Source organism: Glycine soja, chromosome 3, assembly GCF_004193775.1.
Source record: "Glycine soja cultivar W05 chromosome 3, ASM419377v2, whole genome shotgun sequence".
Lineage (NCBI taxonomy): Eukaryota > Viridiplantae > Streptophyta > Magnoliopsida > Fabales > Fabaceae > Glycine > Glycine soja.
This window is the reverse complement of record NC_041004.1, coordinates 6,982,991-6,999,112: the sequence shown is the minus strand read 5'-3', so window position 1 is coordinate 6,999,112 and position 16,122 is coordinate 6,982,991. Positions and strand designations below refer to the sequence as shown.

Below are 16,122 nucleotides of genomic sequence, written 5' to 3'. Positions count from 1 at the left end.
TGAAATTTTTTACAGACTTTGGGACATGACATGGCTTTGTTATGGTACAATATATACAATTAGTATTAGTATAAAAACACAAAACTTAAATTAAAAGAGAATCAATATTTAAAATTTTCACCAGTGAATAAAATACAATCATTTATTTAATTATTTAGTACTTCCACTTGTATTTGTGTAAAAATAAAAATTCAAAAAATTCAAAGTGGAAAAATTTGAAAATGTAAGTAGAGGAGTGTCCTTAGTTTCCTTGAAGTGTCTAACATTGGTACATGTTAAACATGAATATGATGCCTATTTTGAAGTATCCCTACTCCCTAGGATATTGGGATTATTTTACCTTATTCCTTTCCTATTCCTTGAATCATAGCCTATACATGTGAGAACCACATATGATAAGATATAAGAACTTACAAAGCGCTATGAAGTACACAACTAGAGCGAGAATTATGCTAGCACAGTTGTAGGGATTACTTGCTACTGCTGAAAAGATAAGGAGAATCAGATTGATATGCTTTCAACCATGAACATAAGCAGAACATGATACTTGTATATGGCACTACTTGTGTTGTGTTTTAATACATTATCATTTGCCTATTAAAAGAAAACTTAAAGTTTGGCATGAAAGTAAGCCAACCAAATCTTCACATGTTAGCAATTTGACTGATAATTATGATTTGGCCTAGTTTTTTTTATCAATCGGTTATGTTTATCAAGTTAAGAGTGATGTGAATGCTGAACTAATTTGTTTGACAACATTGTTTTTAACTCTCGATCGAGTTTTGTCTGTGACATCGGATGATTAGTGCCTATATGAAATAGATGCAATGTTGGAAGTTGGGGGAAATTTTTTTGCTAATTCAATTTAAGGACAACTTAAGGAAGGATTTAATATAAGGTAACCATATATTTTATCTTGGTTTTCTAGACATGGATTCTATTTATAATTTCACCTTTGCTAGGTATGCATAAATGTAGTGTTAGTAACTATAAGCCTATGACCTTGATTAAGGATTACCAGTTACCAAAGCCCTGGTTGTGTAAGAATGAATTGCGAACATTATTGGTGTCTTTACATAAGATTGAAAATTGGATTATGCATCTCATGCATCAAGGATTTGGGTCAATAGTGAACTTAGATATAGCTTTCTTTGAAAGTACAAAATGAAGTATGAATATACTTTTATTAGTTGATTTAATTTGTGTTTAATTGACATGGTTTTATAATAATAAAACTTTCTCCTATACAGACATTTAACAACAACAACAACAATAATAATAATAATAATATAAACTGATATTCTAAAATTGCAGGTTGGGTTTAATTTGCTGTAAAACTAAATAAACATATAAAACAATATCGATTTTTATTAAAATCTTCTTGGAATGTATAGATTGTAAGACGATTTTTATAAAAACCATATTAGAATCTATAGATTCAAAGATGGTTTTGATGAAAAACATCTTAGAATCTTATCATTTTTCACATTTTTTAAACAATAAACACTACAATCTAAGATGGTTTATAAGACAACCGATGTAGGAAAAAAACATTCTAAGACGATTTAAAAATCGTCGTGAAAAGTGTTCACTTTCCATGATGGGGGCTTCAACGACGATTTCAAAACTGTCTTAGAAAGTGCTATAAAATCGTCTTGAAAGGTTTTCTCTAGTAGCAGGTGATGACGTTCGACAATAATGTCCTATGACAATGATGGCATGCAACAAATCAAGGTCGGCGATGCTTGAGTATAAGAAAGAGATAGAGCGTGACTGAGTGTGATAGAAAAATAGAGCGCAGATTAAGGTCGATGACGTTGGTGGAATGATGCTTGTACAAGGTCACAACGTCAGTGGAACGACGCTTGTCCAAGGTTGATGACACCTTCTCTCTCGCATTTTAGGACTTTAGGGTTCCTTTTTTTTATTGTGAGGGAGAGACAGACAAACCAACTTTTTCACATGTCCTTTTTAAAAAATATATTTTTTAATAAAAAAAGGAGAGAATTGACCTGAATTGGGTTAGCAGTTCGCTGGTCCAATCAGTAAACCGATCAGGTCACACTAGTTACATTGAACCAATTACATGGTTAACCCAACATGCTTAAACCATCGGGTCACAGTTGGACCAGTCCGACCAGCCAAGTCGGTTGAGGTTTTAAAATTGTGGGCCTATAGAATGGATGGATAGACAAATCCCTAGATAGGTTAAGGTTCTTACAAGCCTTACCAAGGTAAGTCATCACAAACACTCATTTATTTTCGATATAAGCACAATTCCTCTATAGGGTTAATTCGAGTCTCCCTAAATGATCAAGGTATGACTATGTTAAGTAATACACTTGAATTAATTGCTCAAAGGGTGAAATCTTTATGGCTTAGCTAGAGTTTATTGTTGGTGTTTATGATTGATGCGCATAATGATGATAATTCATGGACTCATTATGGTGATGCTTGATGGTTGATGTATGATGTTTATGATTGGGTTAATTGCACATGACTTTTGTTAACTGAATGTTTAATTTATATTTGGACAGTAAAAAATCGCTTAAAAAATTGGTGAATCAGTCTTAAATCGTGAAAATCAAACAAAATTGACAATCTACTAGTTTTGGTAATTGAAAAAAAAAATGCTTGTTAGGTGAGCCTTGGACTCTTCCATCCCATTCAAGTGCTCTTTCTTTAAAAACATCAACAATTTTTGCTTCAATCCAGTCCCAAGTTCTTCGTTTTAGTGTTGAGTACCCAACATAGAGCTTTGGTCCTAAGTTCTTTGACATTTCCTCTTTGTGACTAGCATAATCAATTGTGGTTGGTAAAATCAATTATATGTCTTATAAAAACCATTTGTTTTATAGGCAAAAACATTTTTTTTTAACTTTGAGGCATATATTAGATTACGCCATATGACATAATTGATTATATGTCTCAATATAAAAATAAATAAATCTTAGACATATAATCGATTAAGTAGACACAAATTTTGATTAAGTGAGAAGACACAATCAATCATATGCTTCAAATAAAAAGGTTTCATTTTTTAATATTTACACAATCCATTGACTAACACTCTTTAATTTATAGCCATATATATAATAGATTATGGGTACACCATAATCGATTATATGACTATAAGTTTCGTATTCACATAAATTAAAAAAAATCAAAATATCATATTTTTAACTTAGGGGTAAAATGAGTATTTCCATTATTGAAAGCCAATTTTTTTTATTTTTTTTCTTTCCTACCAAACAATTTGAACCTCAAATGTTGTTCTTATATTTTACTTTATTTCACCTCCATCAAATAAACCTATTTTCACTATATTTTTATATTTTTATTCTTTTTTCACCTTTTCTGTTTCATTTTCTCTCTTTGTTTACCCAAAACCAAAAATAATGTAAAGGAGCCCTAAGAATAACATTTATATATAAAGGAATGATAACGCAATTCTTAAGGCATACATTGATGCTGAATATTCAGGGTCAATGACTTATAGGAAGTCCATACTAGATATTGCATTTTTTAAAAAGGAATCGAGTAATTTGGAGGAGTAAACTATAAAATACATATTTTAATCAATATATTCTTCTACAGAAAGCTAAAGTTTAATCTTTAACATCTTTCAATAAATATTTTTTTATGCAACAAAATGCATTTTAGGAAGTAGTAATAAATTGCTTTCTAGCGAATTGTATTTCATTGATTATCTTTTCATTTTTTTTACATGGATTATCTTTTCATTACTTATTAGGTATTACTTATAAATATAAATAGATAATTCACGCTTAGTAAAATTCACTCGAAAACATTTGGGAAAAAACAATAGTTTCGCGCATTTTCGCATACATACTTTGCTCTTTATGTAATGTATGGGATATACCCTGCAACAAAAATCTGTTGGTTATTATTATCCCCTTTTGTTTAGGGAAGAACTGGGGAAGGAAGTGAAAAGGACAATATATAGGCCTCGATCTTTCTTTAAGCAATGTTCTTGGTTGTGAAAACGTCAACAACACAACCTAATGGTATATCGTTTAATTGGTCTCCATATTATATGTCAAAATAAACTTTGAAACAATCAATATCGAATATGAAGTAGTGCTGGTAAAGTGCAAATGCAGCGAAAAACACTCTCTAACTAATGTTTCAAATTAACTAGTGACAAAAGTATTAATTTCACTTGTACTATATATATATATGAGAATCAAATTATACTCATATAGTTTTCGGTAATTATTATATTATTTTTATAATTTAATACAAAATATAATTTCTATTAATCGATCAAACTGTTAAATTATATCTACGTATTAAAAAGACTGTTTGTGTAACAAGTGAACAACAAAAAAATAATCAAATAATTCATATTTTAAAATATTTATATTACATTATTTTTAATTTATAAGAAAAATATTATAAATAATTTTAAATTAATATGAAATTATATATATATATATATATATATATATATATATATATATATAAAAGGGTGAGTTAATTAATTTCTTATTATTTTTAAAATTGGTCGCTAAACTTTCTGTGGTGTTAGTATTAATGACATTATTATTAATAATAAAAAATTTGTCATTATACACTAAGTTATTGTAATGATAATTAAGTCTATTTTGCTTAAAAAATGACATCAGTGATTGATATATGTTAATTTTTAATATAAATTCTCTTTAAACTAATTATACTTTAATTATAAAATCCTATACAATGTACAAAATATTCCATTAATGTGAGTACATGTTAAAAATTAAATAAAAAGTTATTCAAACAAATTCATTTAAAAAATACAAATTTCATTATGTTGGATTGAGTGATCTCAGAATAATTAAGAAGGGGGGTTGAATTAATTATTCCTAAACCTTTACTAATTATAAAATTACTCTTTTAAGGCTTTTACTAAATTGTTAAGAGAATGAGGAGTAGAAGAGAAACTTAACAGAAAGTAAAAGCGGAAATTAAATACACAGCGGAAAGTAAAAGAGTAGGGAAGAAGGAAACAAACACACAAGAGTTTTTATACTGGTTCGACAACAATCTGTGTCTACATCCAGTCCCCAAGCGACCTGCGGTCCTTGAGATTTCTTTCAACCTTGTAAAAATCCTTTTACAAGCAAAGATCCACAAGGGATGTACCCTCCCTTGTTCTCTTTGAACCTAGTGGATGTACCCTCCACTATAACTGATCCACAAGAAATGTACCCTCTCTTGTTCTCAGTCAAACCCAAGTAGATGTACCCTCTACTTGTACCACAAAGGATGTACCCTCCAATGTGTTAAGACAAAGATCTCAGGCTGTTAAACCTTTGATACTTTGTGAATGGGGATACAAAAGAATTCTCAGATGGTTAGTCCTTTGAACACTTTTGTATAAGGGAAAGGGAAGAATCAAAAAAATTCTCAGACTGTGTCGTTTTGAATTCTTTGACAAGGGAGAAGGGAGACACAAAAGAATTCAGGCGGTTAGTCCTTTGTTCTTTTGGAAAAGGGAGAAGAGAGACACAAAAAGAATTCAGGCGGTTAGTCCTTGGCGAATTCTTTTTGGCAAAGGGAGAAGAGAATGAAAAGGATGAATAACACAAGTTTTCAAGGTTTAGAAAACCAGAAAACTTCATAAAGCTTTTGGTACAAAGAAGAAGAAGTTCAAAGAGATTCAAGGCTTGTAAAGGATTGTATGAATATGTGTTCAAGATTATTGAAATGCAAAACAAAGTTTTGCTTTTATAGACTCTCCATGTCTGGTCAAGAAGACCATTCAGAAGAGTTATAACTTTTAAAAAAACTTAAAACCAATTTGAAAAAGTCAAAACCTTTTTGAAGAGTTACATCTTTTGATTTATTCAGAAACAGTCACTGGTAATCGATTATCAAATAAGTATAATCGATTACACAAAACTTTTAAGTGAAAGGATGTGACTCTTCACATTTGAATTTGAATTTCAACGTTCAAGGGCACTGGTAATCGATTACCAAAACATTGTAATCGATTATAGCTTTTTGAAAATAATTGGAACATTGTAAATTCAGTTTGAAAACTTTTTCAAACTCATTTTGCTACTGGTAACCGATTACAACAATATGGTAATCGATTACCAGAGAGTAAAAACTCTGGTAAAAGGTTTTGTCAAAAACTCATGTGCTATTCAAAGTTTTGAAAAACTTTTTAATACTTATCTTGATTGAGTCTTTTCTTTATTCTTGAATCTTTGAGTCTTGATTCTTGAGATCTTGAACCTTGAATCTTGATTCTTGACTCTAGACTTTCTTCTTGAGTCTTAAATTCTTCTTGATTCTTATCTTGAACTCTTGACTTATTCTTGATTCACTTGAGATGTTCTTTGATTCACTTGAGTTGTTCTTTGATTGTTTTTTGAGTTTTTTGTTCATCACCTTTGTCATCATCTTTTGTTGTCACTATTGTTATCATCAAAACACCTTTGAATCACCTTTGATTCATCATGAAGCTTTGCTTCTACACATTCAATATTTACTTTTTAAAAGTAATTAGAAACATTTCATATGCATATTTGATGTTTCTTAACATGTGTTCCCAATAAACATCAGAAAACCTATCATCGCTAATATAATGCAAACAAAGATAAAATTGACAAATCTAATATTTACATCGGCCGCTCTAAGTAAGTGTTAATTTATTTATTTTAGAAAAATAACAGTTCTCCACTATTGATGACAAAATTAATGAAACAAGTTCTAACCTGTCCATAACTTATTAAACATATATATTTTTAATGATCAGTTAATTGTATTATTGATAGGTGCCTTATTTTATTTTATTTTATAAAAAGTTACTTCCCTATATAGAATCTAACCCTTCAATCTCTAACTTTGGAATTAAAGTTCAATTTTCATTTCTGTTTTTATTTTATAAATCCTTATTAGTCAAACTCTAAGTCAAAAGTGGGTGTGATAATTTTGAGTCTTTTATCTTTGGCAAATATTTCAACAACATACAAAAGCTTCAATATGAATCATCCTCTACCTACTACATACAACTTAACTAGAGATGATAAAAGTATTTTCTAGCTCACCAACCGGTTTCAAGAAGCTTCAAAAGGGAGTAAGGAAGAGATGCAACGAGAAAAAAAGATCAAACTGAATGTAAATGGCAAAGGCACATCAAATAGTGCTAGGGAGCAATTGGGGGATCAGAAACATTTTTCAGTCTCTTGTGGCCATCTTAACCACTATTCTAGTTGTCGCTGCCATTTATCTAACACAGGAGGGAGAACAATGGTCTAATGAAAGGAACAAGTTACATTCATTATCAAAATGTAACTTGTTTTCTGGCAAGTGGGTTTTTGATAATGAATCATATCCACTCTACAAGGAGCATCAGTGCACGTTCATGTCTGATCAATTGGCTTGTGAGAAGTTTGGAAGGAAGGATCTAAGCTACCAGAATTGGAGGTGGAAGCCCCACCAATGTGACTTACCCAGGTCTTTCTCCCTATCCTATGACAAATTTTAAGGATGTGTTTAAAAAATGAGACTGAGAAGAAGAAAAGGGAGGAAAGAAATTACTCTTAAATTAAGAAAGTTATATAATATTAATGTTTACAAAAAATAAACAAACGATTAAGAGATGATTGTCCTAATCTATCATTTTATTTCTTCTATTTTAAAAATTATTTATTGGAAACGAAACGAATTTGCATGTCCTTCTTTCTTTTTCCTTTCAAAACCTAATAACTTCCAAATATACCCTAACAATGTTGTTTACCAGTGTCATAAGGGTACATAGTTAAGGAATCAACAAAAGAAAATTATATTTGTTTTAGAAATCATGGTGAAAATGTATTAATAACAATTTTCATGAAAAATTTCTATTTCTATGACTGATTAATTAAATACTGTTCTAATAAGGGTAGTTGTTAGCATTTTTCTTTTTTAAAGACTCATTCTTTTGTATCTAGCTAGATGTATGGCATTCTTCAATATTTTGATTTTGGTAATGTTTTTTGAGCTTTGTGAAATGTGGCTCCTTCTTTGTTAATAAGGTTCAATGCCACAGCATTGCTTGAAAGGCTAAGGAACAAGAGGATGGTGTTTGTGGGGGATTCTCTCAACCGAGGCCAGTGGGTTTCAATGGTTTGCCTTGTTGAATCTTCTGTTCCCCCAACTCTCAAATCCATGCGGACTATTGCAAATGGGTCACTCAACATTTTTAAGGCCGAAGTAAGTCTATAGGAGTATAGAAAGAATAACCTTACTCCTAGTGTCCTACTTACTTTTCACTCCTTACATTTCAAAACTATTCTTACTGACTTTTGTTTTTATTTCAAAAGCTGTTTTAATTTACCTACATATACTTGAGCACAAATTAATTTGAAAGGAATTATGTATGACAAAAAATTGTAAATGGATATAAAGAAATTAAGCTGTTCAGTATATATAAATCACTTAAAATGACTGAATTAATCAAAATTACATGATAAGAATGTGAAGGTACACATGATTAAGCATGATTTGAGTATATATGCTTTCTTTGACGATATATTGTATGAACATATATAAACATAATGTATGTATACACAAGTTTCATGAATTAATATCCTTTCTCATCATATTTCAAATGAAAAAGAAAAAAGAGACTATGTATCGTATTAACTCATAATCAGATAAGATTTTTGTAATTAAGTATCTCATTACGAGATTAACCACTAAAGTCAGCTTGGTGGTAGTGTTTGAACAATATGCAAGAAATCTTAGGTTTGATCATAAATGTTTTCATTGCATGTATACCAAAAAAAAAACGGCTTAGTAATAAAAAGTTTGGATAATATATATATAAAATCTTAGGTTTAATTTTCAGTATCTTTCATTGTATACCAAAAAAACAATGAGATTTAACTAGTTGCTGAATTGACAAGTTAATTAATTTAATGAAGGAATACAATGCAACAATCGAGTTCTATTGGGCCCCATTGCTGGTAGAATCAAACTCGGATGACCCTGTGAACCATAGGGTAGCAGAAAGGACTGTGAGGGTGCAGGCCATAGAGAAGCATGCTAGGTACTGGACTGATGCAGACATTCTGGTCTTCAACACTTTCCTCTGGTGGAGAAGGCGCGCAATGAATGTGCTGTAAGTACAAACAACAACTCACCAAAATGAAAACCCCATCATCACTTTCTTAATTTCATCAACTTCATGCCTTTCAACAATCCAATTCTCAACCACCATGTACATCACTACATGCGATTGTGTTGTGATGTTTCCACCATAAATGAATAATCCTATGCCTCTCATTTAAGGACAAAACTTAAGTATAAGAGTTAGCTATAGGGTACGTTTGATTTTCTTCTCATTTATTAGTTTTAATTTTATTTTTTTACACAATCACATACTAAATCAGAATTTTATTATTTCAAGAATTAAATTGCCACCAATTTATATATTTAGAGATAAAAATATTTTTTTTTCAAAAAAAAAATATATTAACATTCAATGAGAGATTATTATATATGATAAAAATATATTAACTTTTTGTCATAATTACTCTGAAAATCATAGGTGATTTCTAATTAGTTTATATTGCATAAATCTTTATACTATATAAAAATTAAACTCCTAAAATATTACATTTGTATGTATATTTTTTAACATTTTTTTTTATAAAATTAAAGATTAGTAAGCTAATAAGATAACTTAACTCTTAAGAAGATACAACTTGCATTAGTCCTAATTCTTTTGTTTTTTTTGTCAGTACTGTCTTAATGTTTATAGTGACAGTGTAACCTGCGAGCAGGTGGGGTTCATTTGGAGATCCAAATGGGATAAGCAAAAGGGTAGGTATGGTGCGAGTCTATGAGATGGCCTTGAGGACCTGGTCAGATTGGTTGGAAGTCCATATTAAACCTAACAAGACCAAGTTGTTCTTCGTTTCTATGTCACCAACTCACCAAAAGTATGTGTGACAACTCCTCGTTTCCCATCATTATAAATAGCTTACAACCTATCTTAAAAATATAAGATATAAGATTAGATCATAGTTTAATTATAGAGCAATCAATATGTAACATACACAAATTATATGTCATGAATATTACAAAAGTACGTTACATATTGATTGTTATATAATTACACTATGATCTAATCAATGCACTAATTAGATTTGTAACATTACAAAAAAAAATGGCAGGGCTCATGAATGGGGAGGCACTAAGGGTGACAATTGTTACAAAGAAACAGATCAAATTACAGAAGAAGGGTATTGGGGGAATGGTTCAATTCCAAGTATGATGCGAGTTGTGGAAAATGTGATTGAAAATTTGAATGGAAGAGGTTTGAATGTTCAATTGCTTAACATCACACAGCTCTCAGAGTATAGGAAAGAAGGGCACCCATCAATCTATAGAAAGCAATGGGACCCTCTAACTGAAGAACAATTATCAAATCCAAAAACTTATGCTGATTGCATACATTGGTGCCTCCCTGGTGTGCCTGATGCGTGGAATGAGCTACTCTATGCCTATATTTTTCATCGATGACTAACATTTGACTAGAAAAATTAAGTTTGGAATGTAGTATTTTGCATGCCAAGTTGTTCATTTTGTTTATCCTGTGTTTTTTTCTTTTTTCTTTTGCTTTGAGCGTTGTTATCTTATTTTTCACTTAATTGGTGTGTGAGGGGAGTTAAAGTGTAAAAAAAGTTGCCTCTCATATATGCTAGTATATTTTCTTAATGTCTATTTTGTCATTTGTAATCAATGTAGTCAATTTTATTTAGTGAAATAAAATTTTGTTGTTGTTAGTTTGGTCATGTAGTAGTTTTTTTTCATGGGAATGACTTGATCTCTCATTTGTCATACAAAGTTAAAAACAATCCGAGTTTCAGACTTTGATGAAATCAAAATATATGATTGTGGTGACAGTAATTGGGTCAATAAGCTTTGAATTTAGTTGCTCCGTCTTTGTTATGTTTATGAAAGATTCTCGAAGGATAACATTTAGTGAAAAGAATAGTAGTAATACAAGATGCCAACTACATGAATGAAGAAAGAGTTCGGTAAACATCAATGCAAACAATTTAAAAAACAAACACACACATACGTTAGTAGCGTAATAAATAATAATTGTTGACTTTTAGAAGGAAATATCAATTATTTCGGACAAATCAATATCCCCAAAAACTAAATTTTAGAAAAATTGATTGTAAAAGATTCAACTAGTTAAACCACATATCATGAAATCATCATATAAGTATATCAATTCACATATGATTGTTTCAGTTTAATTAAGTCTAAGGTCAACCGGTGGAGGATACATTTAATATGGACAAAAAAAAGAGAGCACCATACCATAACCTTATAAAAAAATCAAATAGAGAAACCTGTAAAACATGAATAAAAAAATTTAAACCGAATAAAAAACAACCATGAGTTTTCTGTTTGTTCTGGTTGTGTTGAATCTTTGAGTCTTCTGTTCAGTGAAATTTTTGAAGGGGTGGAGAGTTAATCTGAGGCCACAATTTCGGATATTTTGGGCCTGGGCCCGACACTAGTCTAGAACAAGTTCATTTGTCTGTTAATCTTTAGCTTTAAACGGCACAAGTGAAGCATGCATGATATTTCAAATTTTATACTGGGTAGTATTACAACTAATTTTCATTATTCATTAATATTTTTAAGAAAATTTAAAAATAGATCAATTTTAGTGAGTGACATTTGATGTTTGAACCCGTTTGGGACATATAGCAAACCGCATAAGTCCCAACATATTTATATCATATTCTTGTTAATTCGAGATAAGAAAGAGTTGCCCCAGGCATATCACTAAGATACTAACAAAAAAGCATGACAGCCTAGTTAATTTAAGATAGTACTTTTCATATTTTATAATTATAAAAATATTTTCATTTTACTTTTTACTTTAAAATGATAAGATATTTTATTGTTTTCAACATCTGTTATATATATGTTAAACGTAGAAAATGAATATTTTTAACATTTATTTTACAAATCTCTACGAAATATAGTATAAATAATACAATACTTTATAATTAATCAAAATAAAATTAAACATTTTCTTAAATCACATGTATGAGCTTTACTTTATTTTAGAAAAAGTAATCACTAGTTTGTCAGCTTCATGAAAAAGTTTTTGAAAAATAGGCTATTATTTTCCCGAAATTAATCTTAACTAAACAAGCACCTAGAAAAATGCTTCCAAGCTGACATGCTGATCCTATAGCCTTAATTCAAATAATAAGTACCAAATCATGGAAATTCGGTGGTTAATCAAATGGAACGCACATACCATCAATATCTCTAATACAAAGCCATTAGCATTACCAACATGCAATGTGTTTTAACTTGAAAAATGTTTGAGCCAATATCTGCCATCTAATGCCAAAAGCACCACAAATGAATAAGATAGGCATAATCAAAGTGCAATAAGCATGGAATAGCAAACTAGGCAGTGTCTGTTGCAGGTTGGGTTACACCAGACTTCACCAACATCTTAGTCAGGGCCTCTGGGGAGCAAACTTCATACTTGACTTTTCCAGAGGGTGAAAGGAAAACCTCTGCAAGTTCAAGCTTTTCCGAGGTTAGACTTGTGCTGTCCATGGTTTTACTCAAAACCTTCAATGCAAGTTGCACTGCTTCTTCTCTTGTGATATCATCCTTGTAATCCTGTTTTAGTATTGATTGTGCTGCCTGGTTATTTGCCCCAATGGCTCCAGCTTTCCAGCCACCGTAATTTCCACTAGGGTCACTCATGTAAAGTTGAAAGCCAAAGTTTTTGTCCCATCCCGCAAACAGAAACGAGACTCCGAATGGCCGAAGACCACCGAATTGGGTGTAACCTTGCTTGGTATCACAGAGAGACTGAACTAACTGCTCAACTGGCATGGGCTCTTGATAGGCGTATGTGTAGCGTTGTGCTTGGACCCTAGCGGTATTGATTAGGATGTTCGCATCAGACATTATCCCAGCCACAGCACATGCAACATGATCGTCAATCTTGTACATTTTCTCGGTGGAAGTTGAAGTTTGGAGCAGCTTGGATGTGACTTTCTTTTCACCAACCAGCACAACCCCATCTTTTGATAAGATCCCTATTGCGGTACCAGCGTTACCAATAGCCTCCATTGCATATTCCACTTGGTAAAGACGTCCTTCAGGGGAGAAGATTGTTGTACGGCTGTCATATCTTCGAGACATTTTGATCTCTGACTACTGATCTATGAAAAGTAGCAAAAATGGAAATGAAAGAAATTAAACAGGTATTTCCTACTTTGATGCAAAAAGGAGAGAAAGAATTAAAATTCTAATACTTTTTTCTCTATATACTTACAAGCTCAGCAGAATATTATAAATTTTAAAAGATAGTAAAACAATGGAATGATCTAAATTCTCCTGAGCTACCCCCAACCCTTTCGCTCTTTCAGCAAAAATCAATTCTCACCATCCTACCAAATGGGTCTGTTCTGACATACACTCCTGTTTACCTTGTAATTGTCTTCTCTTGTTTTAAAAAATGTTTAGGAAAATTTTGACGATACTGCCGGTGTGTCTGTTTAAATGATTTCATATGAATAGCAGTATCCACCAAGATATCCTTTATACTCCTGGCCAGGGATTTGTAAATTGCTCGACTTTAATACAGGGGTTAAAGACCGAAGGAAAATATTATTCAGCTGAGTACCCATGGGAGTGAAGAATACAATTGGAATACTAATCCTTGGCTCCATAATTTGAGCTTACAAAATTATTAAAATATGGATGGTTCATGATTCTCATGTGGTGGTTGAGAACAGGATCATGCTGAATACATTTAAACTAAGTTATATTAGTGGATTCCAGAATTCTTTCATACATAATAAGCTGTTACTTTCTGAAAGGTTAAAGGTCCAGGGTCATGGCTTTTGTCGAAAAAATGATACTGAAGAGAATTAATACTTTTCATCTGATAATACTAAATAAGGCCATATCTCCAGATGTTAATGCAGCACATTACAATCGTTCAGAATATGCCACTATTGCAGATACTCAGGGTTACAAGGACTAAGAATCAGCTTCTGCCCTTCTTAACAGATGCTACAGGGACAACTTAGCTACAAAGCAAGCCAACCCTCTACACAATATGGACAAGCTGAGCATAGCAAAATTACAAGGGCATGCTAAGCAGAGTGAAGCCTCCAGCATCATATTAGTGTGCATAAATTTCCTATAGATATGAAAGGAACAACCCAGGAAACTCATTTAGTGGACAACCCTGGAAACTTGTTTAATTGTTAAAAATCTAATCAACTAAAGAACCTTCAATCAGACCAAATTTCCTGTTCACTTGACTTTATGACATTGTTGAATATGTCCTCTTTAAAAAAGGAAATCCAAGATCAATGAGAACCTTGAAAATGGAAACCCAAGATCAATTAGAAGTTTGAACATGGAAACAGAACAATAGTAAGAACCTTGAGAAATTTTAATCAACAAGTTATGCAAGTTAGGGATATGGTGAGGGCAATGAAAAGTCATCAAAAGAAGGAACATTTCCCACCCTAACATGCTCCAAAACCTGATGCAGATAAACAAACCATCACGGAAGTTTAAAGAGACTAATGAACTAAGATCTTCATATCCCTAGGAGATAAGCTTCCAAAGACCGGCACCAGTGGAACTGGTTCTGGTTGTTGAGTCGGTATCCCACACACAATAGCTTGAATTTAAAGCAACTTTTTTGCTGAATTGCTTGGTAGTCATAAAGATGAAGCTCTTAAACAAAGGCCTTAGCAATTTAGCCATACCAAGCAACAATAGTAACCCTAATGAATCTTCCGTGCCCATCGAAAGCAACCGATGGAGCATTGAACTTCAATTCAGGATCAAAATTATGACTCAGATGTAACAGCACATAGATAGTAGAATACAGGTACAAAATGAACAGTGTGAATAACCATCATCTTCTGAACGAATCATCATATCAGGTTTCACTAGCATTGCAACTAAGCAAGAACACATCACACATCAAATTTCAACATTCAACTTTTATTATAGTTTGAATGCTCAACATAACTCACAGCAAGGTCAGGGTTTGATTTGAAAAGAAAAAAAATCTTTCAACCCAAAACAATTTTGTGAGGTTGATCTGTTTTGCCCTAGTCTTAATTTTTGAAGAAGAAAAAAATACAGTAATTGATATCAACATTAGGTAATAAATTAACTGCTTCAGAAAATTATGCAAGTCAATTTGACATGGGAAAAAAAAGGGTACATGTAACTATCTCCATAAACCACAAAGATCGAACTTTTAAACCACCCACAAGCAAATCTACCGTGCAGAGTAACATAAAAGTCTCGGATTTAACTAATATAAAAGAAAACCAATTATTCGACCTATTTGAGAACCATCACCGAATATTAAAAACCAGAGACATAGAAACTGAAACTGAAATCGAAAGAAGAAAAAAAAAAATAACTTACACGAAATCGGAGGTGAAGGGGAAGCAGCGGTGAAGTGTGAGAAAACTGCTACGGAAACGAAATGAGGAGTGTAAGGTTTGAAAGGGAGATTTCAAAGACTCGAATTGCCCTTTGGACACGAAAACTTATGATTATGAATCCTTTTCCTTTTCTCTCTTTTTTTTTCTTTTTAATTTTACATCAGAGTTTTTTCCAGAGAAAAAAGATTATCAATGAACTAAAAATTTATATAATCATTCAATCATAATTTATTATATATAATAAATTTATTAATTTTTAAAATAATTAAAACAATTATGTGTGATTGAGTAATAATATAAAACTCTTTTATAATGTTAGTGCATGCGGATTAATTTTTTTTTTATATCTCTACTTTGTTGGGCTTTGGATTGAAAGACACAAATGGTAGATATATTATCATTTGATTTGATAATTTAATGATAAAGATAAAATAAAATTTATCTAATTTTTGTTCAAGTCATTTTATCTTTAAGATATTTAAATCAAACTTGATTTTGTGTGTGTTTGACGAAGGAGACTACACGGTCGGGAGCGTCATGTGGATCAACACGCATTACAAAGAAAATGAAAGAAATAAACAAACAATGATAAAGGTGTAATGGAGTTAGAGAGACGGTTATGTCTGGAGTTGGGGTTAGG

General features: G+C 31.5%; 2 protein-coding genes across 3 annotated transcripts; one reads left to right on the top strand and one right to left on the bottom strand.

Annotated features, from left to right (window-relative positions):
• The first annotated feature begins 7,093 nt into the window (after window positions 1-7,093).
• LOC114406081 (protein trichome birefringence-like 34) lies at window positions 7,094-10,796 on the top strand. The gene is made up of 5 exons (XM_028368657.1): window positions 7,094-7,470; window positions 8,031-8,208; window positions 8,922-9,118; window positions 9,783-9,941; window positions 10,176-10,796. The coding sequence occupies exons 1-5, from the start codon at window positions 7,136-7,138 to the stop codon at window positions 10,522-10,524; spliced, it is 1,218 nt and encodes a 405-aa protein (XP_028224458.1). The 5' UTR covers window positions 7,094-7,135; the 3' UTR covers window positions 10,525-10,796.
• Window positions 10,797-12,232: 1,436 nt separating this feature from the next.
• LOC114406080 (proteasome subunit alpha type-4) lies at window positions 12,233-15,617 on the bottom strand. 2 transcript variants are annotated; one of them, XM_028368656.1, is made up of 2 exons: window positions 15,463-15,617; window positions 12,233-13,215 (listed from the first exon to the last, which is right to left on the bottom strand). In XM_028368656.1, the coding sequence occupies exon 2, from the start codon at window positions 13,198-13,200 to the stop codon at window positions 12,448-12,450; it is 753 nt and encodes a 250-aa protein (XP_028224457.1). In that variant the 5' UTR covers window positions 13,201-13,215; window positions 15,463-15,617; the 3' UTR covers window positions 12,233-12,447. The 2 variants fall into 2 exon arrangements, with proteins under 2 accessions (XP_028224457.1, XP_028224456.1); XM_028368655.1 differs by having other exon boundaries at window positions 12,233-13,220; window positions 15,463-15,616.
• Window positions 15,618-16,122: the final 505 nt, after the last annotated feature.

Coding starts and splice junctions, on each gene's coding strand:
- LOC114406080 (XM_028368656.1), bottom strand. CDS start 13,200: ATGTCTCGAAGATATGACAGCCGTACAACAATCTTCTCCCCTGAAGGA.
- LOC114406081 (XM_028368657.1), top strand. CDS start 7,136: ATGGCAAAGGCACATCAAATAGTGCTAGGGAGCAATTGGGGGATCAGA. Junction 7,471..8,030: donor CACCAATGTGACTTACCCAG/GTCTTTCTCCCT, acceptor TTTGTTAATAAG/GTTCAATGCCACAGCATTGC. Junction 8,209..8,921: donor TCAACATTTTTAAGGCCGAA/GTAAGTCTATAG, acceptor AATTTAATGAAG/GAATACAATGCAACAATCGA.